Source organism: Acanthaster planci, linkage group LG19 (genome assembly GCF_054643075.1).
Source record: "Acanthaster planci isolate LZ-2023a linkage group LG19, COTS_SCS, whole genome shotgun sequence".
NCBI classification, from domain to species: domain Eukaryota; kingdom Metazoa; phylum Echinodermata; class Asteroidea; order Valvatida; family Acanthasteridae; genus Acanthaster; species Acanthaster planci.
In genome coordinates this window covers 2,908,179-2,934,776 of record NC_141795.1, presented here as the reverse complement: position 1 = coordinate 2,934,776, position 26,598 = coordinate 2,908,179, and the positions used below count along the sequence as shown (strand labels likewise).

Sequence of the window (26,598 nt, the reverse complement as noted above, 5' to 3'; positions counted from 1 at the left end):
AACCATGCACGTAAATATCAGCAAAACCTAACATCAAAACCACAGGAGAAAATGTCTGTCTGCGATAGCTGCATGCTAAGCAACGAAGAAAGCACCGTCTTTTTTATACACTCATCAGTGAATCTCACCGGGAAGCCCAGACGTAAACGCAAATTTTATGCACAGTTAATAACTGAGTTATTGCATTGAAAAGCAGCATGCAACACTGAAGCTAGGAGAATCGTGATTGTGCGTGGGCGAACGTTCACCGAGTACAGTAACTCAGCCTGAGTGGTAATACGATGAAATTTTAGGGACAGAAGAAACACAAACCGTCGTCTCAGAATCATGATGTGGATTTTGTATTTGGGGAATAAATCTGTGAAGAAAGTACAGCCCGACTTCCAACGTGTCATTCGCTTGTGGCTTTTTGACGAATGTTCCGATCATGGGTGGCTGCTTAATGAAGCGTTGCGTGCGTTTGGTAATTGTAAAAATGTGTGTGGGATGAGGACCAGCGCGCACATAATATGCAAATGAGTTTAATGACTTGAAACATGATTTTAAGGACAGAAACATCATTCCACCTCGCGTCTTTCGTTTTTTTTCGGTCAACCGGCTCACCTATCCATTTCCAGAGTGGCAGTATACCATTTATATTGTTTTACCAACAGCAATTTCGTGAATTCGAGTGCTGCCAACAGCAATTTCGTGAATTTGAGTGCTGCCAACAACAGTAGCGTCAAAATGACCCCTCAGTCGTTTGTGGTGATCAATCCACTTCTATAACCAGGTAGCTCCTGTGGGTGTGTGTAAAATCATATTTAAATCGGATCTAGTCATGTTAGGGTGAAACGATTATGTTCCTGCTCCACAAAAGGGGGCTGCATTTGGCGGAGACGGCGGACGGCGGTGACTTCTTTGGCAAGAATCCACCAAATTTACTGGCAAAAAGGGAAGGTTGTCCTGTGCCTGGGCACAGACGACCGCAGGCGTATGCTCACCGTGTGAGTCATGGTGTGATCATGGAACGATTATTGAAGGCGATTTTGCGAACGTTATTTTTTTTTCTTCAGGAATTTTCTTGTCAAGCGACTTCGTAACAAAGATGTGCTGTCGTCGTCAAAAAAAAAAAAACCACGCCTGTAATACCTGACCTGAGTTATCGCAGTCATTAAGATAGGCTGGTAGCAGTTGAAGGCGTCGTGAACGGTTCTTCAAGCCGAGCTTGTAGACCATCATTTTTGTGGTCGAATCCCTTGACCCATCAGTTCAGCCGCCCCCCCCCCTCCTGTGGTAGACGGTAGTTCTCTTTATTTTGCATTCAAAGACAACGATCTTGCATCGTCTGGAGTACAAACCATTGTAGTCATGAACAGCCGAGCCAATGCGAGCTTGTGCGTGAGGAATGCTCGAAATTTCAGGAGTATTACCACGCCAAAACAATATGGACCATGACTGTATAAAGCCTAGTGCGTATGTAGAGGTTTGTGGCCACAGGATCCATGAAATGGGAATCAGACCTTTCATCGTCGTGTGTATGAGATGAGACAAGCACTACTCGTGACGAAGCATGTGAGATATCGGCATTGAAGCTTCATCGGCAATGGTTGCTGTGCACCTTGGCTGGCTAGGTAAGCACGCAAAGTAGCAACTGGCTTGGTGTAAATGTTGACTTGCTAGCATTTTGGACAATCACACTAGCACTAGACAGTCTCTTGGGAGAGACGGTGGGGGGGGGGATTAGGGTAATCATAGTTCGCAAAATGTCGACCAATCTTCTTTGGGCTGCGTAGGTTATTAGGTTGGGTCGAGCCGGGTTTGGGGCTGAACGGTGCCGTTCATTGTAACTAAATTAAAATGACAAAAAACAGTCTCCAAGACACCAGCAAGGCATAACCTCGGGCGCTGAAGGGTGGACATTTATTTCACCGAGATCTCAACCAACTTGAGTCAAACCGGAAAATGTGTGGGGGAGCTTTGAGTGTGTACTCCATCCTTAAATCTAACTGGACAGTATTGGCCAAGGGGCGGCGCTCTTCACATCGGCACATTAAATTACGTTGTTCGACATCAATTCAAGACACTCGTGAAAGGGAGCACGATACTCCCTTAACCCCGCCGCTTGGTCTCAGGTGCCATTTTTGGCTGTACAGGCCGTCACGAACAACGTCACAGAACACACTTAAAAACTGTATACAGGTAAGGATTGCGCATTTATACACTGGCCTAGTACATTAAATTTTAGTAAAAAGGGACATTGGGCTTTTCTGATATTGCAGATAGTTTTCCTTAAAAATTTTAATAATTTATCTCTTTTATCAAAGCACGTGTATTTGACAGAGGTTCGAGACAAGGTGGGCAGTAAACGAATATATCTGTCTCCTTTGGGAGCACCAAAAAGAGGGTCAGTCGGACATGAAAACCGTGACAAAAATGGAAATGAAGCCCCAGTGAAAAAAAGTACAATAACACCCATCGGTTACACAAGCTGTGCTGGTGGTTTATAGTCGCCACTCTACGGCGTAAACGGCGTCGTTGCCAGACGGCGCTGGCTAAAGCACGCGCTGGTGAGAGAGTGTAACCCTAGAACAAAATGAGAATTGATCAAGAGCAAGAGAGCCAAATCAAATATTAAATTATCCCGGGGTAAGTGGCTTAGGGCCAATTAGATTATCTCTGGATGGGATTTGTATGATGTCGCGCATGACCAGTAGTGTGATAACATCCCTTGAGCAGGATGCGTCGCATTGACAGCTTTGGTTAATACAAGATCCCGTCTCGTGTCAGTGGCACAAAAAGCAACGGCTGTTATATGAAGATATCAGTAAGTCAACATTTACTCAGGTATAGGTGTTGGAATTGGAACACTTTTTGGTTCCTCTTTAACCCTAACAGTCCCGAATCCTCCAATTTTAACACGATTTTACAGACACCCTTGGGGGTTAGGCTTAAAGAATGTGTCGATTTGATCTCGTGTTGGAGCGAAGTTTGTGAGGCAGATTCCGTCAACATATGAAAGTATTGTCTGAAGTATTGTCCTTGAAACCTTTGTTTCTGTCTTTCAGGATGACTTTTTCCTGCAAACTGGAGCCGATTAACTGAAGTATTGGATGCATGTAGTCCCTGCTGTGAATAATTTTGTAATATTGACACATCAAAGAGTCGCTGGTTACCCCAAGCCTTCCTGGACGAACGGAGAGTTCCACACAACTGCGAGCGATAATTACCAAAGACGTCACATGACTTCAAAGTTTTCTGATTCTTTCCACGCTTCCGGGGCTGTCGTCCAATCATCCGCATCCAATCTCAACCTCCTAAAATATTCATGCGCAGTGCAAGCGGAATCATGCGGGGCGCGCACACGCCTCGGTGGTCTTGAAGTCGCATCCCTGTGCTGCATGGACTCTCGCCCGTGGGCGTTTATGAGAGCCTACGACACAGGTTTCTTAATGTGCGAGAGGGGTCGCGAGCCAGTGTTTTGTTGAGGGAGATGTTTTCAAGTCGATTAGTGGATGTCAACGCTTCAGCTGTGGGCGACGTTAGGAAACAGACAGCACTTAGCTGCTCGTGAATTGGACTAGCGACCCACTTGCATTTACTTGAGGTAAACTAATAAATTTATTTTATCTGCTGAATTGGGCAGGTGTTGTTTTTTGTTCGTAGAAACAGTTGTCGTCGACCCAGATGCCTCTGAATCGTGACACCCGCGATGTACCGCAATATCCCTCGTACATGTATTCAAATGATTTGTAATGGGTAAATAATCATTTCAAGGTTTCGATCCAACAGTTTGTAACGTCGCAGAGAAATAAAGCCTTCAACATTATTCCATTTGGAGAACCTTTTGGCAGCCGTTTGCATCTACTTTCCTTTTTTACCTTTTATGTCTTTTTAAAATGGAAACGTTCAGAAAAATAAGTGACTGGTCTGTCATCGTCAAAACTTCATTTTGTTTTGGCCTTAGGTCACGAGTTCAAGTACTATTCTCTAAGGCCTATAGATTTCAATTTGTCTTAAGTTAAAACTTACACAGAAGAACCTCTGGCCTTTGCACTGGTGATTTCGCGCTTGTTTTCATATGGGTTTCCTATGGGGCGAATCTGTTGTTTCCTCTTGAGAAATTGCATGTAAACAAAGCGTGACGTCATCAATATAGAAGCTTTTAAAAGTAGGCCTTTATACCAGTTGTTAAATTTGCAAGATGTGCTTTAGAGGGAGGGGCTTATTCTGGGGGGGTAGAAGGTGCCATAGTCTCAAGCGGCCGTCCACTCTCTCCGTTGGCGCCCTCTCGAAATGCACTGATGATGTCACGTTGGTAGTGCCAAGAGCGATTTGCGATTTGTTCTCCTGAAATGCAGGGGATGGGCGTGGCCATGCAGGATTTTTCCAGAGGGCAAAGCACACATTGGTAGTTAACTGACAATCGATTTTTGACCAAAATGATGACTTTTATCCCATTTCACTCCTTTCCCTTGTTTATTTTTTTTTCATTTTTCCAGCGACCTTTTCGTCCCCCCGTTTTCGAACAAAACTGACAGTTCAGTCCACGTCACTTGAAACCAAAGGCTGTTTAGTGCGTGTTACGATTTCAATATTCGCATATTTTAGCCTAACTGGGGTTGAATATGTGTTTGAAACCACACATGACAACATATTATCTTCCTTGCCGCAATTTTTTGTTTGTGTGATGTTTAGTGCTACTTGACGACATTCAAGAAATGAAAAAGAGCCGGGCAGAATTCGGTGTATGTATTGAATGTCTTCTTTTGATTCTATCAAAAGAAGACATTGTTATTTCTCGTTATGCAGTTCTCAACATGTGAATGCCTGCTATGAATAAAATTTCATTTGAAACTTTATCGGATTGTTATTCCTGTTCATTTCAAGTTCCATCAGTGACCCCATTCTCCGTCCTTTCCTTTAATTTCATTTCTTCCAAATATCACCCGTCTTCGATTCTATCCCTCAATATTAAACAACCCCCCCCCCCAAAAAAATATATGATTTTGAGCCCGGGAAATGTCTTCAGGACGTGCGCAAACACGGCCCCCTAATCCCTGGTGGATTGGTCGCGTTTCGTGGCGGAGTTTGTGTCTACTTCCCGGCCGAGCTTTTCCGCCGCTCGAAATTTATACAAATTAAGCACACGTTACGATCCAGGCTGATCAGCAAGAAGTGATGGATGGCTGTGGCAGACAAGGATGAAATACATTAGCCTACTATTACGTCCACACTGTCGATTTGCATGATGGGAGATATATTGTAATTCGTGCATCCATTTCAGGGTAAGAGGATTTTGGATTTGGTATGTATATCGGACAAATTTTATCCGACGTAAGAAGAAAAGCACAGCTTCGAGTGAATTTAAATTTTAGTATTGGATTTTGCCGTTTTTATATCACAAAGAATTTTCGCTGACGTTGAATTTGTATGATTAGATTTCCACAAACACAATATTTTAATCTTTCAAGCGTAGTTAGACCAAAACAAGTACAAATGCACATATAAAATGCTCAATTCTTAAATTTAGAGTTACTTCATAGTAAAAACTCTAGTTTTTTAATATATATTTACATGTAAATATAGGATTTTTCAAATATACGTTAATATAAATTCAAAGACATTTTGAGAAAAATGAAATGTCATTCGCAGCTATAAAATATTGTTTGAATTATTAATTTCATTATGCAGTTGGTCAAGGAATGACCATCACCGAATCTTCAATACCTTTTTTTCTCAAATGAACATTCTTTGCTCTCGATTTGTGCAGATACCGGTTGGAGCTAGTGTCGAGTTGGACGGCTTTGCCTGAAAGAAATTTGGTGAATGGAACAGCCGTCAGCATTAGCTCTGTTAACTGACGGGCGGGCTAAACCGATTAGTCAGTTCAGAGTTGTCGCCTTCGTATAATTCAGTGATTTGATCAGAGCGTCCATCCCCCCACCATCAGACAAACGGATTGCCGGCCAAAATCACCCTTTTATTTCAGTTATTTGAGGCAGTTTATTATCTCCACATATAGTTTCGAGATGCTCATTGGTGAGGGACTCGATGTTCGATTGCAATCGCTACTTTAATTCACTTTGGTGGAAGTGACATGAACGCGGTGTTTCTGTGTCATTATGACGATCCTGAATTTTTCTTGAGGAATTGGCACCAACTGAGTTCAGATTTAAAAAAAAAACCAAAACTGTGAATAATTCTTCTATTCTGCCCTTTTCCGCTGTTTTCTCCCGTATTTTTTTTTCTTCCCTGCAACAGATTTTCAGTGTTTGATTAACTTTGGCTCGTCAAAGAACAAGGATTCCGCCTGCATTAATTTTGGCACTCGCAAACTGAAGTTCGCGTCGCAAGGATGGATTTTCAGTCGTGGGTTGCATATGGCCGACCCCGATGGCCTCATGCTCGGCGAATTCCCAAGACATTCTCAAGGAGGCAGTCTCGCCTCATCTTCTTGCCTCCAAGACACGCCAGAGCTAAAGTCTCGTAGACAAACATCAGAGATTATCTAAAGGCTCGCTGGTCTCCATGGGGACACGACAAAGGAGGGGGGAAAAGTCGTCGTAGAACAGGAAAGATATGGCGATAATTTCGTAGATCGCGTTTCCGTTTTTTTTAAATCGTGTGAGTGTACTTTCTTCGGCAGACGCCCTTGCACACACGGAACATTTGGTTAATGTCTCTTTGCCGTTCCCACACCAAATTCATTTTTTTTCATTCCAACATTGTTTCCGTCAGGTAAACTGCGTGATTTGTTCTGTGACATTTCCACGGTCTTATGTTCATATGTTTAACGTGTCATTTGGAATTGTATGTAGTTGCTCATATAATGCAAGATATGGGGCGGAGAGAACCCCCCCCTTGTGTTGGTCATCGTTTGATCGGAATCTCGGGAATTCTTTACAGACTTCTAGGAGGGATGTGTTAGGTAACAATAGTCTAGAGTGTGTATAGGGATTGGACATGTGGGGGGGGGGACCCATCGGCCCCATATCGCGCACGGTATCTAATTGCTTTCCAATGAAAGTTACAATATACATGACTGTGGTAACAATGATTATGTTACCATTTTACTACGAGTACTTTGTTTGGTTCGGTGAGCACAGATGTCAATTTTCTTTTTTTGTATTTTTTTTAAATTGTCGGCAATCAAATTATTTGTATTTTCAGCCCGTCCAAAAACAAACGCGTGTGGTTGCCCCAGAAGCTGTAACCGACAGCAGTGATGTGTCATGGAGAGTGGACATCAAAAATATAGCTGGCTGTAAGTGGGGAAAAAAGGAAAATCGATCGGCGGTAATGGTACGACACCGAGGCTCTAACTCGACAATGCGTTCTGATTGTCGTGATCAATATCTTAATCAAGCCGTCGATGCTGTTTACGCAGTCCAACTTCATTATAGCTTTTAAGAGAAATAATAAATTTACTATTGGTAAATGAAGAGGTGTTTATAGACGAAAATAAGAGGTGAACAAGTTGTGTTAATTTTAAAATGTGTTGTCAAAGAATAGTTTTTTAATTATCAAGTGTGCCAGACATGTTTCGCTTGAGTGATTCGCATGTTCGAAATTTGGATGCGGGAATCAAATGAAAACCTTGACATTTCGTGATGGGGGAAAAGAGAGCCATCAAAGTTATCAAATGTAGCCTAATAACATCAGACCGTTCGGTAAATGAAAATCAGAAATTGGAAACGCACTAAGGAAAATGCCGCGTACGCGAGCCTTTTGAACGATAGAACTTGAAAGGATAAAACAGCAGATATCGTGAACAAAGAGAAGTGGTATCATAAAGCTTACGACAGAACCTTTAATGGGCTTTTTAGGTTCACTTTTAGAAACCACGCCTTGTACAGTTTTGCTTGACCCGAGAAAGTTTATCACATGCAGAAAAGGTTAACAACCAGTGTGTTTTATTGTTGTTTTTTATTGTTACTTTAATGTCATTATTGTATAAGCAAACATTTCCTGACAATTTCAAGTAATTTGGATCATTTTGAGGCCTGACTAGAAATGACGATTTGAACCGTTCGGGGAGTTCAAAAAAAGGCGCGAGGAAGTAGCCCAGAGATCGCATACAAAACGGGTAGAGGTAAAAGGAGGATGCGAGTGAAGAGCGAAAATGAGAACGAGGTGAGACGCTGTCAGAACCTGTTCGCGTCGCCCGATCCCCCCCAGCGAAAGCAGGAAGGAAACACGGAATGAAATTAAGGCCAGACCAAAAGTAATGTACGCGCGAATTGGATGTGAAGGGGCGGCAACTTGCCAGGCCGGAGGGGGTATGGCATTGGCGGCCGTTGCGTGTACTTGATTAGTTGACTTCTCGGAACCGAGGACGGTGGGGAAATTCAACTACATTGTACTGTTCTGCATAGTAATTACACCCATTGACATCGTGTTAGTTTGTCGAAACTCCCTATTAAGTTCAAATGTGTGAAAAACACAGCGTGGCTTTGTTTTTCAGGCCGTCTTTATCTCTATTCTTGCTCATCATCAGGAATATTCAACAATGTACCCCTATAGTGCATTTTATGTTACTACTCAAAGAATGTATCACTGACATGTTAAAATATTTTAGCAATGTTTTAAGGGATTTTTTTTCCGCGATGAACAAATGAAGTGGTCGACAAATTTAGTGCTTCATTATGGTGGATTCGCACCTGAAAATCAGAACCAAAGCGACACAGAAGTCACAATAACGACACCCCACGTTCGTGTTTTGAGCAGACTCGAATTCGAATTTAATGATATGCAGGCACTAAACTTGAATAAATATGCTTAGTTTTTCACTTTTTATATATGAGACCAAAATAATCAAATTATACGAACCCAACAATTATCAAATATTGGAGAAAGAAATCAAATTTAGTCATCATTTTCCATTGTAGCTGCTGCCCCAGACATAAAGAATGAAGTAATTTTATTATATTCATCTAGGTCTCTTCGTTCCTCTTTTCTTTTTTATCCTTTCTCTCAATTACAGAGTCGGCGGCGGTACTTTCTAGTGGTGAGATGTTCTTTGTCATTTTACGCACGCAGCGTAATTACGGCGCGCTGTTCAGGCTGATGTAATCTAATTGAGCAGCACGGCATTTTCATTTTTCCCATTTACTTGCCTGGAATAACATCGGCACTGTTGGCAGCGCGAGTGAAGCGACTATAGCGGGAGCTGACGGGTACGAGCCACACCGCACAAACACGACTGGCCATCACGGAAGGGTCCAAGCCTTCATCCTGTATCTCGCTGACTTCGCCACTACAGACGAGAGGTTGATGTCACGCCGCGCGGAAGCGATCATTCATGTTTGCTCTAGACTCCTCGAGTGCTGCATGGTCATCTTGGAGCAGATTGCCCGTGGACAACCGTGGCTTCTGGACAGTTTGTGTGGGGGCATGAGAGCCGTTTGAATTATACAAGTAACTGAGTATTTATTTCTTTGGACTGGCAACACCAAGAAACGTGCGGTAAACGTGAGGTACTTAATCATTTGCGACTGAATGACAGAGTCGGTACACGGTACACGATCGTTTGGACTTAAAATCACACACTACCTCGCTTTTCAACCCAGTGGTCCATGGAAAGAAACCACAACAGAGAACTGACTATTAGGATACAAGGATCTTCGAACTTCATCCTTTCATCAGTGCCAATTGATAGAGAGCAGTCAAGACGACAGTTTGAGTGCGGTGTACACCTTAAACCACGTCGCAGAAGAGTGGTTGCTCAGTCTTCGAAGAGGATTGGTGATCTAAGTACTGGCTCCCGTTCAATCGACGTTAAGTATTTCTCATCCTTAACACTTCTCTGTCCAAACACGCTGCCACCGCCGAAGACGTTGAAAAAAAGTGCCTAGCAACGATGTATTGTTACCAGTGTTCGTCAATTCACGCGCCGGCTTCACAGCTCAATGTCTCGTCGGGAACTTGTGAAGAATCCGGTTGCTCTTGTAAGTATTATTTTTTCAAGTTCCGCATTCTACGTTTGCCTTTAACTCTCCTATAAGATGGAGGAATTTTAAATTCATCATGGATAGATGAGACACTGGTGCATTTGTGCAGTACAGGGCAAGTTTTCCCCTTTTCAAGACTCATGGACTCATTACCGTTCCGAGTTTGTTCAGATCAGTGAATTCTTTCAGTGTTAACATCGTCCTTGGTATGATTTGCATTCAGTATAGTTTTTGGAACAGACCGGGGAAAGACGGGCAACTAACATTAAGTAGCTTCCAAAGTGGGTCTTGAGGCCTCTTCTCGGGTCCTTTTATTCTGACCTTGGAGAGAAGAAAATGGACTCTTTGTTTTAATGTAATCATCTACTTTAGGACTCCGATGGAGGTGGACAGTTATTGAGGTTGAAGTGTAAAAGGTTCCTTAAACTCACAAGTGGCAATGGCGAGTTCACAACTCAATTTGTTAACAAAACAAAAGTTAATTTGGAGCAGTTTGAGATCACGGCTCGGCACAGCAGTGGTTAACTTCATAAAAAAATCTTCAGTTGGAAAAATGGGGGGGGGTGCAAGAACGAATCGCTTGGAGAACATATTTTAGTGCAAAGAATATTTCCATTTCATCCTGTTATTCTTTCCCCAGAATATCAATCCGTCAAATTTCAAAATGTCCCTGAAGTAGCCATATTACCCACGACCTTTCGGTGTGGTCATACGATGCGACTATCAAACAGTACCCCGACAATTTGGAAAGAAGCAGGTGCACGGGGCGGGTCCGCTCAAAACCGACAACACTCCTGAGAAGCGGAGGGCGAGGCACAGCAAGAAAAAAAAGGAACAAGACACTGTGAAGAGTTGGAAACGGTCACAAATGAAGAACACGATTGTCTTCAGAACCACACTTTGGGGGTGAATTGGAATAGGTTTTTTGTAATCGCCTTTTTCTCTTATTTCATAAATCAAAAATGCCACCCTGGGGAAGCATGACCCCTGTTGCCCCTCCCCCCCGATCCGCAAATGCCCCTCACGGTGACTATAAAGGGTTGAAGCGACGACACGGGCACTTCACCGGGAAAGAGTTGTATAATACGATATATTTCCGTAGGCAATACATCTACTCAGCCGGACGATGAGATTCCAAACTGAAAACGAATGAAGAAAAATTAGGGGGGGGGCTGAATTGCTGGAATCATGACTAGATCATGTCTCCGCTCGTTACATGGAATCTTCGATGGAGCGACAAGATGGGAGGGATGTTTCAGTGATAGGCTGCACACTCTCCAACACCTGCATGATAACGTTAAACCTGGGAATGTACAGTGAGCAAAGCTGAAAAGATAGATGGGACCAGTATAGTTCAAACTGGACCAAGGCATGATATAGTCATAATCATATCATCATAGCGAACAGCAGCCACAAAGAGAGAATGCAGCCAGTCATCATGGACTCCATTCATGCATTGATATATACGTTCACATGGCAGTCTCTGGCCACGGCCCGTTGGTTATTCAACGATGGTGTCATGTCGGAAGACCAGTCTGTGATTTTTGCATGCACATTACCATTTAGAGACCTAACTCTGGCAAGTATAGTGATCGAATGGTCAACTTTCAGTTAATTGAAGTCATTTTTTTCATTTGTTTCAATTGTGCAGAAAACTGATAAAAACAGACAGTTAAAAATAAAGTGTGTAATCAATAAATACGTTTTTGTCTGGATCACAAGGCAAGGATACTTTTCACTTCGAAGAGGAAGTAAATTTCCTTTTACGCATCAAGAAATTCACCACAGCCTCTTTAAGAAATGCGTTGATCCAAATTTTGAAATCTTAAAATGCTAACGACTTGTTCACAAGTCTAAGGATGGAGGCACGCGTTCGTACGGTACCGTTCGTGGCACCTGGACACGCCTCGGTAATGAAGCTTCATTATCCCGACTAAATCTCTAGCTTCTATCTACAGGCGGCCATTCCCAGCCAATTGAGTTTTTGCAAAAAGAAAAAAAAAGGTAATGAGTGCTTCATTGTTGGTATTAAGACGCTCATGCCATCAACACATGATGTGTTGAGATAATTAGAGTCGCATGCGATGCACCTTGCTTCCAATTAGACCAGCCTTGAAGCTAGTTTTTACTCGCGCCGAATGCCCGTGCCTATAATGAGTCCCGACCATCGCCTGATTTAAACTGAATTTTTGTCCATAAAAATCACTCAAGATAACAAAACAGAACAATTCATTCAGTGTAAGATTACCGCTGGTAAATGTGGACACAACTTCTTTGTCGGGTCAAGGGTAACCCTTAATTAATATTAAATCGAAATTTTTCCACCTGATTTATTTTCTATACATTTCAGGCATGAAATCAAGAAAATTGCTCGAGCTATCTCCATATTCTGACTTAAAACCAAACAATAAATACTACCTGGCTAAATGCTGATCGAAGATACAACCCTTTAGGGCAAAAGTACATTTCGAGACAAAACCTGGCGTCACCTCTCCTTGTTGATATTTCTGCAGACTTTTGCTGCTCATACTAACGGCTAGGTATTACACAACAGAGGTCTGGTACCATATTTGTTTGTGTTTGTGGATTTCTTCTTTTAATCTTGTATTTAACTCTTTCCTCTTAGATGCCGTTGTGTCAGGACCCTTCCTCCTATTTACACGCTATATGTTTAGCTTCTCCAATTCCCATCTTATTTCTGGTTTCAAGTCCATACAGCTGTCTCTTTTATTCGAATGCCTAACAGCATGCATCTGGCTAATTGTGGTCACATTTTGGATGCACTCTTCACCTTCGACTGTCTTATCTCGAAGGATCTCTCCTCTAGCATCCTCTAGCAGCTTACGAATCTGGCCGTTTCTTTATGTCTCCATGCTTCAGTCTTCTCCTCTTGCGCGTGTAAGCTGCGGGGAGCAGGAAGCCCCGAGTTTCTCCCCCGTGGGACCCTTGGTCCTGCAGCCCAGCAAGCCCCCTAATCAAGTTAGCTTTCCCCGTACGTCGTTCCCTTGCATCAAGCCATCGCCCAACTCATGGGTTATGAATAATACAATTACTAAATTACGTCGGCAGCAATTTTCCCCCCTAATGCAATTACAGGGGATGCGCTTAACGGGAGCTTTTGAAATATTTAGCGCTCTGTCAATACAATTATAATGAGTCGGAATCGTTCTTATGATGTAACGCTATTACAGTTTTCCTGCTAAATTCAATTTGACGATGGAGAGCCTTTTGTGTTGTTTGAGGTAACTCCATTATATTTCGCCAAACTTCAAATCGTGCGCACTGGACGCAGTAGGCTGATGAGGTTCGGCTTGTTCACTCAGGAGGAAGATGCTAAATGGGAGGGTAGATGGGGGTGTAATTTTTGTCTTCACGCCTGAGTGGTGGATTTCCCCCCTTTTTTTCCCTCGACTGTGTACTGTCTTTCGATCGAGGCTGTGTCGGAGAGCCGACGACGCCCCAATAATCTCTCGCAATTAGCGGACGAAATTTGACGGCGCTTCGGCCAATGTTGCTAAATCCGCAAATCACGATGGTAGAGAAGCATGAACGCACAATCAGTTGGAACTCTTTTGCCACAAATGCGTGAAACGAATTTCACCCATGCAGATACACCTTTGACGAGTATGCAGCCACTCGGCGGGCGTGGCTGTGGGAGGTTTGTTTGTTCGCTCTGATTTGGTCCTTTTTTTAAATTTAAACATTATGCCTTAAGGAGTTTACAGAATAACTCTTTGAAGTCCTTTTGACACCAGTTTGGTGAAAATCTGATGTACCGTTCTTGCGCAGCGTGCATTTTTCCGAGACGTTTCAACCAAATAATGTATATTTACTTTTATCATTGATGTGCTCGGTGCACGCGGGCTGGCGCGCATGTAGCCTTGAACCTTAAATGACAAAAGTATACGTTTGATTGAGTTAAAACTTCACATTTGTAATGAAAAAGAGTGTCTTTACACGCATGCCAAGTGTCCAAAAAATTGAGCGAGGCACAGCCGAAATAACCCGGCCGTTTTAGGGTTAAAGGTCGCGGGAACTCACCAAACCACAGCCAGTAGGGGGTGGATCAGGGAAACCGACTTCCTGGCATCATAACTGGACAAGAAAGACCCAACCTACTTACCAAACCACAGCCAGAGTGTGGCGGGTCATTAACTCACCAATGCGCAGCTAGAATGACATATTTAATGGATAAAATTTGGTTTCAACCTTTTATCCGATAAATACTTTTAACTAGTTTTTACTGAGCTTCGGCACTTTTGCCTTTGCTCCTCACATTTATTTCAGTTTCCTTTAAAAGCCATTACAGGGGGACCTCTTTCGGCGCCAATTATCATTGGATTGTGTTAACCCCTGCGTTAAGAGACTTCTTTCACACCCCTGGCAAAAGAACAGCCTTCAGTATATCCTGACGTTGTACTTCCACCTTCTGATCTAATTTATCAGACACATTCAAAGTGAAAAATAGGTTATTTATATACAAATTTGCAATTACATTCACAAGTCGGCTGATAGCTGAGGGGGAAGGCGTCTGGTTACGAATAGGGGTCGGCTGTTGGAACGATGAAAAATAGGAACGGGAGAATCACCAACGCGCCCAACGTGTGTGACGAATGTTAGGTGATCTGTTTCGTGTATAACGCATGCGCGCCGCAGATACACGATGCTTGACTGACGCGGGAAAAAACAATGCTTCCCTCTCGTCTGCTCTTGAAGTAGGCGTAAGTGTAGCCATCGGCTGGTCTATGGGGTCAACGGGGGCCTACCCCAAAAAGGAAAATTTTTATTAATCTGATGAGAGAATTGCAATTTTGGGACTATTTCATTTGTATCTTCTTTCAAAAGCGTGTAAAAAGTTTGTAAAAGCCTCACCTCTCAGGAAGGCTGTAAAAGGCATACATTACAAATTGCAAACACGTTGTGCTCCCTACTCGAAAGAAATCCCCCGCCCCCTAAAATTTGATGTCGAATCCACTCTTGGATGTGGCTGGCCTCATTTCCATTTTCCAAGCTCTCACTTCAGTCATCAGGATGATGTGTCGGTATCCCTTTATTTGACTCTGTGGAAACACCAATCACGAGTGCGTATAAAACTCTGTCTCGTTTTGTCAAAGCACTTCTGCATGCATGTAGCACTCGAACATTGGTCGGTATTCAAAGCTAATGTTCGTGATTACGTTAAATCTTACTTTTTTTCTGTTTTCTAACGCTAAATAAATGAGGGGTCCCGTATGTGTTATTCACCATTGCGTACAGTCTTACATGAATATGAAATTAAAATTGAGATAAAAATTTTAAAAAAGGGTGGTGGAAGTGGGAATACTATAAAGTTCACGAAGCATCCAAACGCTGGTAATAAACGTCATGTGGGCACTGTGCATCTCGTGTTTTGTACATTGTGAATGTTGGACAGTGAAATACGTACAGTGATTGCTCTGTCTATCGTATTTCGGCTTTAATGCACTATTAAACGTCACGGACCTTCATAATCACACTGATAACTTGCAGGAAAATTTAGACCAGAGACCGGTGAAGCTATAGCTCAAAACTGATTTGTTGATATAATTTGGAGGATTGAGCATTCATTCGTAGGAAAAGGCTTTCGAGCAGGAAGATCGGTGCCATAATACAAAATGACGTGTAGAATGTAAATTCTTCGAAACATCAGGCTTTTTTAATTTGGTTGTAACTCAGGTTCTAAATGATTTCAAGCAAATCTTTTGCCTCGTTTTGGTGGTAATAGACATTTCAAAAAAAAAACGACGCCTATCGAAAGGTCATGATCATTGAGTAATGCACTAGAATTTTTCCGTTGGCAACCAGCAATATTCAAATCAGTCGTTTAGAAAAATTCCCAGAGGAAGACACAATGGTTACAGGCATAATGCGCAACGCCCAACCAACTGATGCCTAAATAAGTGATAGAATACAACATTGTCGCATTGCTATGGCAACCACAGACATGTACACGAAGTTGCCCTCTATTGAATTATCCTCAGTAACGTCATTGCGTTTTGCTTTCTCACGTTTGACTGGATCCTTGCATTAATTTTGCTTCGCGAAGATGGAAAAGCAAACATTATGATGACGTTCGTTTAAGAAGCCGTTTTATTTTGTTTTTGGAAATGAACGAGTTGTTTTAACAATCTGAGATGAAAAAAAATGTTTCTGGAATACGCGGATCTCAAAGATATTATCTAATCACAAACACTGCATTTTATACGAGTTGATTTCACGCGCTGTTGATGTTTCCCGTTTCGTTTATGCGTTTGTCTTTGTGACCCGCTGATTTAGCTCCGAACAACTGCGAAAAGCGTAGTATAACTTTTTAAGTAGTACTAAGTAGCTTAACACTGGCAACCTCCTTTCCTACAAATAATCCTAAACCCGCAGAAAATAAAACTTAAGAAGATAAGCATTTTCACGTGATTAGACGTGCATGGTCCCCGTTGTCTCTTAGTCCGTTAGATGTCGACAAACTTAATGGTGCTCTTGACCCTAAAAACAGAGATTCTCCAGATAAACTGATCGACGCACGGAAACTCATCTTGTCCCCGTAATTTTTAGTTTTTATTTATAACAAGTAATAGGAAGATTGCTTTCCGTACATTTATCAGTCCGTTCTTTGCTATTAGGGAAAACCAACGAGTGGGACCACTCAACAAGGAAGCAATCCGGTCCCCACCTGCTGAGGGGACCTGCAGTATCTTCCATTGCACGCGTGACACACGAATTCACAAATCCACCCCGTAATTCAAGCCAATTATTATAACGCTCCCACACATTACTAGCATTCGCATAACAACTTGCTCCACAGTCGGAGAAAATTTTCAGGAAGGAAATTCCCGAAAAAACACAAAACAAAACAAAACTGAGGATGATTCGGTTGACAACATGGCTGGTCGCTCGATCTATGCTCAACCGAGTTTAATTCGCTTGCCCTAATTACGGAGAGAAAATCGTGAGTGCGACATCTTTGTGGCATGTCAATAAAATTACTTCGGGTCTAATGGGATCTAGTTTCCTAATTCGATTTAAAACGATGGCTTTTCTCCGCAGCCTCCCTGTGCAAACAACATCCACATGAAGAGGGGGAAATCTCGGCAACATTTACTCAACAATAAACGGCACGCTGCGGCTGGGGATATGCGCCCAATTTAAAAAAAACATGGCAGTGGAGAGAATTGGGGGGATATAGTATACACTTTAAAGTAGGTGAATCAAGAAGTGCGCGTGCCACAGGGGACACGAATTATGAAATGTCCCAGTCACGAAGATCGCTTTTAATAGCTTAAAAGGTATTCTGAAGTGAGTGGGGTATATAATCGAGTTAGATGGAACAATATTTGTCAGGTCTGGATTTTTTTATCAGGGAAGTATTGAAATGTCTAGTCAGAGAAGCCTCGGGCGTTTTTTTTTGGGGGGGGGGTTCGCGTTGAAGTTTTCGTTTCCCTTGAAAAAGTTTTAAAGTAGTTCTTGCCGCGTGGGCATGCACGTGTTCAGTGTCGGCGCCCTCATGTGAAGTTATGCAGCAGGTGGCTGCCACATGCGAGTCTATGTGTGGAATAATATTATTGATCTCTTTTACAGCAAATTCATTTTAATGAATAATAATTTATTCATTAATTAAGCGCAAATTTCATACATATTGCTCAGTTGCGCTGTACTATGAAGTCATTAAACGTGGTGTAGCCAATGGCAGTGGGTTTTTCCGCCATATTTGTGGTCATGGTGTTTTTTAGTGTTGGTTTTAGAATATTTGAAACAAAATGTTTGATCAGAAAATACAACTTCTGAGTATTTGTTTTGTTTAGATGGAGATTTATCATACGTAAGTGACGCCGACGATGGGTTTGCCCGAAGAAAGCAACGACGAAACCGAACAACATTCACCTTGCAACAGGTAAACTAAATAGACAGATTAATTCGGTTCCTTCCAAACAGAAACCCATGTCAGTCATATCTATAATTTTAATTTCATCTTAGTTTCCCCCCTTTTTTTAACCTGTATTTGATTTGTATCTGCTTATTTTGAAGTAGTTTGCTATATCTTGGTCAAATTTCACGTATAATAAAAAACAAAATTTAAAATCAGAAAAAGCTGGAACAAAAATTACGCGAAAAAGGAAGCCTGTTCCGGACACGGCCTAAATCTCACTGACTCGCTGTTTCTTTACCAGCTCGAAGAACTAGAGACCGCCTTCGCCAAGACGCATTACCCGGATGTGTTCACACGGGAGGACCTGGCCATGAGGATCAACTTGACCGAGGCCAGAGTTCAGGTGAGGTAACTGCCGGTCTGTCCAGTCAATGTGTGAAATCTTAGGAGTTATGTAAGTTGCTTTTATATGAGCAATGCAATAACCAGTCAATTTTTGTGTGATTTATCATCTTACTGCTGTCACTTCACGGCCTACCTTTAGGGAACTAAAAACGTACCCCAATGCTTCGCTCTAAATTGCAAACTCAAGACGTGACAGAAAACTTAGCTTCATTGCAGTTCAAAACAGGTATTTCAAAGCTGTTCACAGTTCACCATAATAAAAGAAATTACTGCACGAGTTCAAAGCTGTTCACTTTCTAATGATAACATTTTGACTCGCCAATGCGAAAGGTATTCACATGTTCTGTTTTTAAAGCAACATTAAGAATTCCAGCATTGGAACAGCCTTAATTAAGGTCGACATACCCAGATCACACAATGACGTTCTCAGTGAATAGTTCTTGTAGGACAGGATGCCAGTTGTTCACGAATGGATCCATTGCACTTACCTACATGTATGTACTTACCTAATAAGACTACGAGACATAATGCACCAGACATGCGCAAAAGAGATGATACCTAAATGTTATACAATCATTGCTGAGCCATTTTGAGACTCGATATGTAATTTCGTTGAAACTTAATGTTATTACATTTGTTACAGTTTAATGTGTGAAATTGAACTATTTATGATTCATGGTTTTGTTGGTGTGGACTTTAACTAATTACGTTATTTTTGACAACCTTGTAAACTCAGTTTAGGGTTGGCTGAAAGCTACAAAACATTAAACAATGTACGTGATGCCATGAATTTTAAAAGGCTTTGGAAACGAGAGCGCCATCATCCGTGACTCACGACTGTAACTCAATTCAGCTATCTTTTTTTTTTTTACACTCCTTCCCAAATTTTCCTAATTTGAGGCTCCCGTAAATCGCCGCTACTCGGCGGACAAATGGCGGGGTTCTGAGGGGAGGTGTTACACCATCTGCCGTGATTGCGCGTGGGAGGTGACGGGGCCGTGGTCCCCAGAGCCCGGCGTGGTTGCGTGTCGTGACGCGGTGAGCGCCGATTCACTGCTTGGATGCTGCCAAAATGCAATGAACAGAGAAGCAGCTGCATTATTTTCCCTGCCGATTAGACCGCCTCGTTTTTCTTGAACATCTTTAATGGTTCTCCCTCCCTCCCATAACAAAGATCGACGGACCCTTAAATTCGTTGTTTGAGACTGAAAATTGGGGGGGGGGTGTTTTCTGCGAATTACTTCATTTTGGAAGGGTGTATAAAGTTTTATCAGGGACTACCATTCTTTGTTTTTAATGCAAACTTTCTGAAACTTATTGATACATTGTCTAAATTAGGAAATTCTTATTGGCTGGAGTTGATTCAATAGCCCTCAGTACTTATGGCGCTTCACGGTGTTTACCGCAGTGCGTTGGTGGGACAGAATAAAGATCATGGGTATATATACACTCCTATTATAACCATATAGGTAAAAAAAAGTTTGTTTTGTGTACCCATCGTTTTAAATCTTCCAGTGAAATTATCCTTCACAACTGCAAACGGTAAGATTGTGCCTTCCCTCTCTTATGATCAAATGTAATTTTTATGTGAGCTGTTTAGGTTTCCTATTCGTGGCATATGACGACCCCCATCCTATCCCATCATGCACTGCGGTAAACACAGTGATACGTCACCAGCACGTAGGGTACAGACAAGTAAAGAAACTGCCATAGACGACAGTGACAAATATAACCCCTTTAAAAAAATCAGAAAAACACTCAAAGGTTTCTCAGGTGTTCAAGGCACATATCAAATTGAAGCTCACTTCCCCATCTATTATTTTCCTTTCAATTTTCAGTGGCCTAACCGATGACTTTTGGGGCTTTTTCTCACCAGAGAAAAATCACCCCTCACAACAGTCGAGGCCAATCGCCATTTTGAAAATTGATACCTACACTCAATTGCAAAATAAAGCGATTTGGAGGGCCCTGTTTGGTCCAATTCTTTCAGAAATAGAAGCTGGCAGTCCTGTCCCTAGATTCCATCTTCCTTCTGAATAAACCACCCTATAGACGTGCCACAAAATGCTCTAATAGCAGAGAATTAGACAGTCCGCGCAGCCAATTTTGGACCTATTTATGGGCTTACGACCATAGCGCTTTTGGGCTAGTTGACTACGTTAATTACGCAGGTGTATGTGCCCAAATATTTGCTGATACCAATTCCTGCATATGTGTGTGCACCATTAACTTGTAAACTCCAACCCAATAGACTTTGAATTCATATGCACCTGCTTTATTGAGTTTACAAGAATTTTAAGTTAATAAGTTATGCACAGATACGATAGCATAGTAACTACATCGACGTTCTCTAATAACATCATGTTGAAAGAAAATTTGGGGATTTTTTTCCTTGGGAATGCCATTTTTTCAAGTTTGTCATCATTACATGTAGATTACCAAAATCCTCTCCGAAACTAATGTTATGCAACGTAAATCACATTATAGATCGATGTGATTTTTAAAAAACTCTACTTAACTGTGTAAAAACCAAAGCCTTGCAAAAATACGAATATACTGACAGACGCACAATTTTCAAATGATCTCCAGCAGACCTGAAGATAGTGAGCAACTTTTTCATTAACCCAAAGTTCTGCACATCGACCGGATTCTGTCACCCACATTCCAATTAGACTCACGGACATCAATTAATCAAGTACGAAATTGCCGCTACTCTATGTACCCCTCTACCCCCAAAAAAGAAAAAGGTGATGCAAAGTTCTGCGACACCTGTACAGGAAGGTGTAAACCATCCCCCACCGACATCCCTGGGTGGTACCTCTGCTCACTGATCAGTGTCCCCTCTTCTTCCCGAAGGACCTCTCCCCCCCCCCTCATACATACACACGCTCAGTTTGAGGATGGAGTTCGCTCGAGCTTCGTCTCACCCCGTGCGTCTACGGGTCTCGAATCTCGGCACAGGTGCGCGCTCTGTAATAATATAATTGAGTTTTTCCCCTATAACATGATAAGGAAACGAGTCAATTCGATTACGGGTCTCCGAAGCGCTTTGTTACCTTGGACGGCTGTGCCATGCAAATCCCGCTCCCTGTGCTGTTGTGTGTTACATACGGTGGCCGGGACCTTGTCCATGTGCCAACGACGCTCACACGCGGGCGACAGATCTTCTAATTATAATGTCCTAACGTGATTTGAGGTTCTGTGCCGTAGGACAGAACTAGGAAAATTGGTGTTGCGCCCCGTCCCCCCCCCCCCAAACTGAGAGTAAATATACCTCACATGCAACGTCACTGGTTTGGTTTGTTTCGGTGTAGCTTTGATTAGGCCCTAATGTAAAAAAAAAAACCAAAAATTTGTAAAATGACTAAATAGTGCTTACCCGTAGGCTACCTAGGCGCTGAAGTAACACTAATAATGTCTTTATAATTATGTGGCAAAGGGATTTCAAAATAGTATTTGAGGAACCAGTAGATTTTATGATAAAAACACTACCAATGGGAAGCTGATTGTCCTCCGACGGTCAGTTTTTTAAAAAAAGGATGTTCCCGGGACTGGGATGTTGGGCTATATCGAAGCAAGTAATTCAAGATGTTGGCGTATTATTGTATCTCAGGTTTTCCGAAAATTAAAAAAGATGATAAATGATTGAAAATCTCTTGGTGGGCTCAAACCCGTAGAATTCCCCTTCCCCACGTGCCACTGTAAGAAAAAATGTTGCCCTTTTCCCTTTCTTTGATTTTTGTGTATTTTATTATTTATTGGTATTGTTATTTTTTTTTTTTACCTTTATTTCGGATAAATGTTACCCCGTACCTAATCTATTGGACTTTACGTTCGGAATTGGCATTTTTTGGTTACTGAGAGAATACAAGGCCTACGGTAAACACTACAGGATAAAATGAAATGAAGAAGACCGATTAGTATATGATTTTTTTTTCATATGACCAAGTCGATCGAAAACTGGCGTTTGGTTTGTACAGGGCTTGCATATGCATTGTCTCTGCGTGGCAGGTTTTGCTAATCTCACGGCCCAGCGCCCACGACGCGGTTTTCCGTTTCTCGCATCGCTCCAGCCGGCTCCCTCTGGTCGACAGTGGGCTGCATCTCTCTCGTCCCTTCCCCATTCACTACCCCGTCCTTGGTCCTTATGAATCTGTTAACTCATCGCCTATCGCCCCCAGCGTCAAAACCCCAAGGTAATTAATGTCCAAACCTTGTATGAAACCCGACCGCCGAGATGCTATGAATACCGCGCACTGAAAAATAATACCTTAATTGGACGTGATCCCATTAAAGTCTCATTCTGGTTTCCTCCGCACTGTCGGCTTCAGCGGCAGCGTGCGGTGACAGGCTGAGCGCCGTATCATATATACGGGGAGGAGAGAGTCGTTACGTTACGGGTCAGAGTTTATTGGTTTAAGGCCAGCAAAGTAAAATCGTCACGTGTTCAAAGCATCTGGTCCCTGCTTAGAACAGTTGCCACTTTTTTTCAGTTGGAAAGATTTTTGTGGCAGTTTGTCCCTCTTTCTTTTTCCCACGTGGTGATTTTTATGGGTTTCCGCATGGAGGGATTTGTTACAAACCAAAGTGAAAAATGGACGTCGAATTATGTACAAAACAATGAGAATTGTCTCCTGTTTCACAATTCAGGTGTAGTTTTTCCAAAGCCCACTGCAGCGGCGGTTCTTGTGGATGGAAGCAGCAATATGTCACTCTAGCAGTTTTTTAATTTCCTTTTTTTTCAATTGGGTGAAAAGGCCAATTTCGGGGGATTATTCATTTTCATTTCCCTCTCCCCCCAAAGTGCAGGGTGTAGAAAATTTTCAATGTAGTCTCGCACCAGAAATCAATCGTTTTTTGACCCAAAAAACATAATTGGTCCTAGATCGGCTCTTGCTGAAGCCACGTGCTCCAACTCGAGACACGGAAGTTTTTGAAATGGCTGCCGTGCATATTTATATGCTTTTTTTTTCAGTTTCATGCTTGTCACAGTTAAATTTTATTTTTGTCTCTGGATTTACCAGGTCTGGTTTCAGAACCGAAGAGCAAAATGGCGAAAGGCAGAGCGAATGAAGAGTGAGCAGAAGGTCGGAGGTCACACCAGCGACTCCAACTCCACCGACGACTCGACCAAGGCCGAGGCCGACAACTCGCCCGAGTCCACCACCGGTGCGGAAGCCGAGGAGTACATCAACGCCGAGAGGACTTCGACAAGTCCACGCGCGGCCGTCTCGCCGGCTGTCGTCGCGCCGAGGTCCGGCATTGCGGCCGCGGCCCTTGTCGCCCGGATCTGTACGACAAGGACAAGCCCCTGTATTGTGGGCGGGGCCTGTCCCACCAGGGTTGGAGAGGTATGAGAAAACTGATATAACTAGGCAAATTTACGAGAGAATTGGTGCTCGGAATGTAAGAGATGATACTACAAATTGTCATTGTTTTGTTTCAGATACAACCCAAGTCTCTGCACGTTTCCTGCCTCAATGACGACGCCTTACGCATCACAACTCATATCATATGCTGCACGAAAAGGTGAATAATGGAGCATTCAACCATAAAAACTCGCATAAGATAACACAGTGCGAGGGAAAGTGTGGAAGACGCCCGACAGGATACAAAGGATGGACTATGTCCATGGGCCACACATACATTATGCGTGTACATGTTCAAGTAACAGAGCAACAGACAGAATGCACCAATTTTCCACAATTCACCTCCAACTTTGTCTTCTAGTAAGGAAACTGTTTCAAAGTGTCATTTGCGTGACAAATATGAACGACTAAGAGATTATTTGAAACCTCTCTATCAATTTACGTTCAAATCAACACTTATTTCTATCAGATGACAAATATACAGTAAGACAGAAGACAGAATTTCGTTGCCCAGCTGAGCACCAGGAAAACACGAGCAGTCGAAACTGATATCACTTGGTGTCTTTCTAATTAATCTCTAGATATAATCAGCACTCTTATTAAATAAAATCTGTTATGGGAAGAAATTCTGTAGCCTCAAGTCCCTTGAATCATCTTGACTCATTTCTGTTTCATTGTTTTCCAGTCTTTTTACAATAGATCTGTATGACAAGGTATAGGCTAACTTAGTTAGCTTTAGCAACCTTGGTATAACAGAGTTGATTTCTGCAAATTCACCTTTAAAAAGATACATTCTTGTTTCTGCTTACAGGATCTTACAATCCATTTATGTATGGCAGTTACAGCCTTGCAACCAGTCTGAAGTCTCCGCCTATGTCATCTTTCGCTGTGCTGGAAACGCAAGAAAAGAGGTCCCTCAGCTTGGCAGCCCTACGCATGCGTGCCAGAGAATACAGCGAAGCTGTTGCTAGGGCGGCCGTGGGGGGCCCTCCAACCTCCATCATGTGACCAGCGGGGTAGCGACCACGGGTTCAGAGCATCAAATCGAAGTTAAATTAGTCGAAGTCAAGCGTGTTGATAAGTTGTGTAAAACGATGATTGCTCCAAGAAATCACACACCTCAAAGATCACTCCACTATGGGTTCCTCGAATCTTGAGATGAAAGGGGTACCGTTTGTGGTAAAAAAAATATATATCTGCACTCCAACTTGCTGCATGTATTCTTATTTATATTGCATACATTTACTAATTTACAATTTACCTGTGGTTTGGCTATGTGACAGTATGGGTTTTATTTACAAAATCAATTTTTCAACAATAGATAACTAATTTGATATGAGTGACTCTCTAAACTATACAAGAGCGTGTGCACCTAGGTATTCAATATTGGATTTGGATGGCGTTCCACAGGTCAACCTCGGTGCAGGATATTTTTATACGTGACGCTGAATAAATTATGTTCAAGTTTTCAGTAATGTTTTTAAAATGATGCCGGTTGAAAGCATGGTGGCAGTTACACCACTTCAAATGTGACAGTTAGGTTCACACTGGACCAGGTTGCGGACGTCAAGACGTCCTTGTTAAATCCCATTTCCTTCACACCTGATGTTGTGTGTACTTTTCTTGACTTCTATTACAAAATCAAATGAAGAAAAATGAAAATGAATGTAAAAATACACATGTACTTTTTTGACACGAAGTATATTTTACTCAAGAACACGAGGATATTTTCCAGACCTTACGGATCACTTTCTTATTTAATAAGTCACCATATCAATAATGATTTCGGCCTGGCACAACCCGCGCGTGTTTATGGTGATAATTCATTCATGTGGTAAGTTGTAATGACAGTCTCTGTTACATGTCCCGGTTACATTATTACTTTAACTGCAGGACTTTTGTATGCTGTCTTTACGAACTACCCAGAGGATTGCTTTCATGTTATAGTAATTTCACATTAAAATAAAGAGCGACAAGCGGGTACTTCCCGCTGACGCTATTTGCTTTATGATTATTAAAAAAAAAAAACAGGAAAAGAAATGCAGGTTTCATTTTGGGTTGTTTGAACACAAGAACACTTGTTTGTCTTGGGACTTATTTTGAACTTTTAATAGAAATTGATGTGTGTGAGGCAGATGTGGTGTTATCACAGTTTTATCGAAATTAAATCTAGCTTGGGCACATATGGTCAATGGTATAGTTGCCGATGTCATAAAATACTATAGCATAATATAATTTTACACTAAAAACTTTGTCATTCTCTGACTTTCACTTTATCTATGAAACCTTTTAGATTTGGTGTCATATGGAAAGTAATTTTGACTTACCACAATCGATATTGGTGTGAGCTAAGCCAGTGTTATCAGTCCAGCTTTAAATGTCGGTGCTCAGTTCTAAAGCGCTGTTTTTGCAGTTGGTCTTTCACACGACATGCTGCATTATAATTCAATTTTTGTACTTTCCTTTGATCGATATTGTAAGGAAAGTAAGGAGGACCTTTCTGTAATTGACCTTCAGACTGGTGAAGTCATGGATTTAGAACCAGTCGTTGAAGTGGCGCACCCCAGTTGACTGATGTATGCGGGGACACGCACTTAATCTGTCGACCAGCCCGAGGTTCGATCTGCGCGCTCCCTGCTTAAATCCAATCAAATTTTCGATGCCTTGGGGTCACGGCCCTTCAACTTGTTAGTCTTTCAGCGTTAACAAGTTTTTATCTTGTCAGGAAGGTAGGCGTGTGGAATGCTTGAGGGGCAGAGAGGGGACTTTGGGCAGAGGAAAGAGCACAGTGCAATCGCCCCTCGTCATTGATTTGCAGATTGCTCATTGAATTAAAGGAGGGTTCAAGGTTAATTGGTTTGGGAAAAAAGAATATTTTATTCAGAGGTGCGAGTATACACCTGTTTAAGTTACATTTTTATGCATTTCTCTTCCCGATTTATTGTGTATTGGAGCTATATGACAATCACATGTAAATAAAGATGGACAACGATGTATGTAATAATGCGCCCAA

The 26,598-nt window shown here is 42.1% G+C and overlaps 1 protein-coding gene across 1 annotated transcript; it reads left to right on the top strand.

Moving 5' to 3' along the window:
* The first annotated feature begins 976 nt into the window (after positions 1-976).
* On the top strand, positions 977-26,598 carry LOC110973848 (dorsal root ganglia homeobox protein-like). Its single transcript, XM_022225012.2, is given in 8 exon segments — positions 977-1,613; positions 8,966-9,929; positions 17,747-17,835; positions 18,113-18,214; positions 23,241-23,489; positions 23,491-23,567; positions 23,663-23,745; positions 24,397-26,598. Coding segments are annotated over 7 exon segments (885 nt in total). The 5' UTR covers positions 977-1,613; positions 8,966-9,841; the 3' UTR covers positions 24,594-26,598.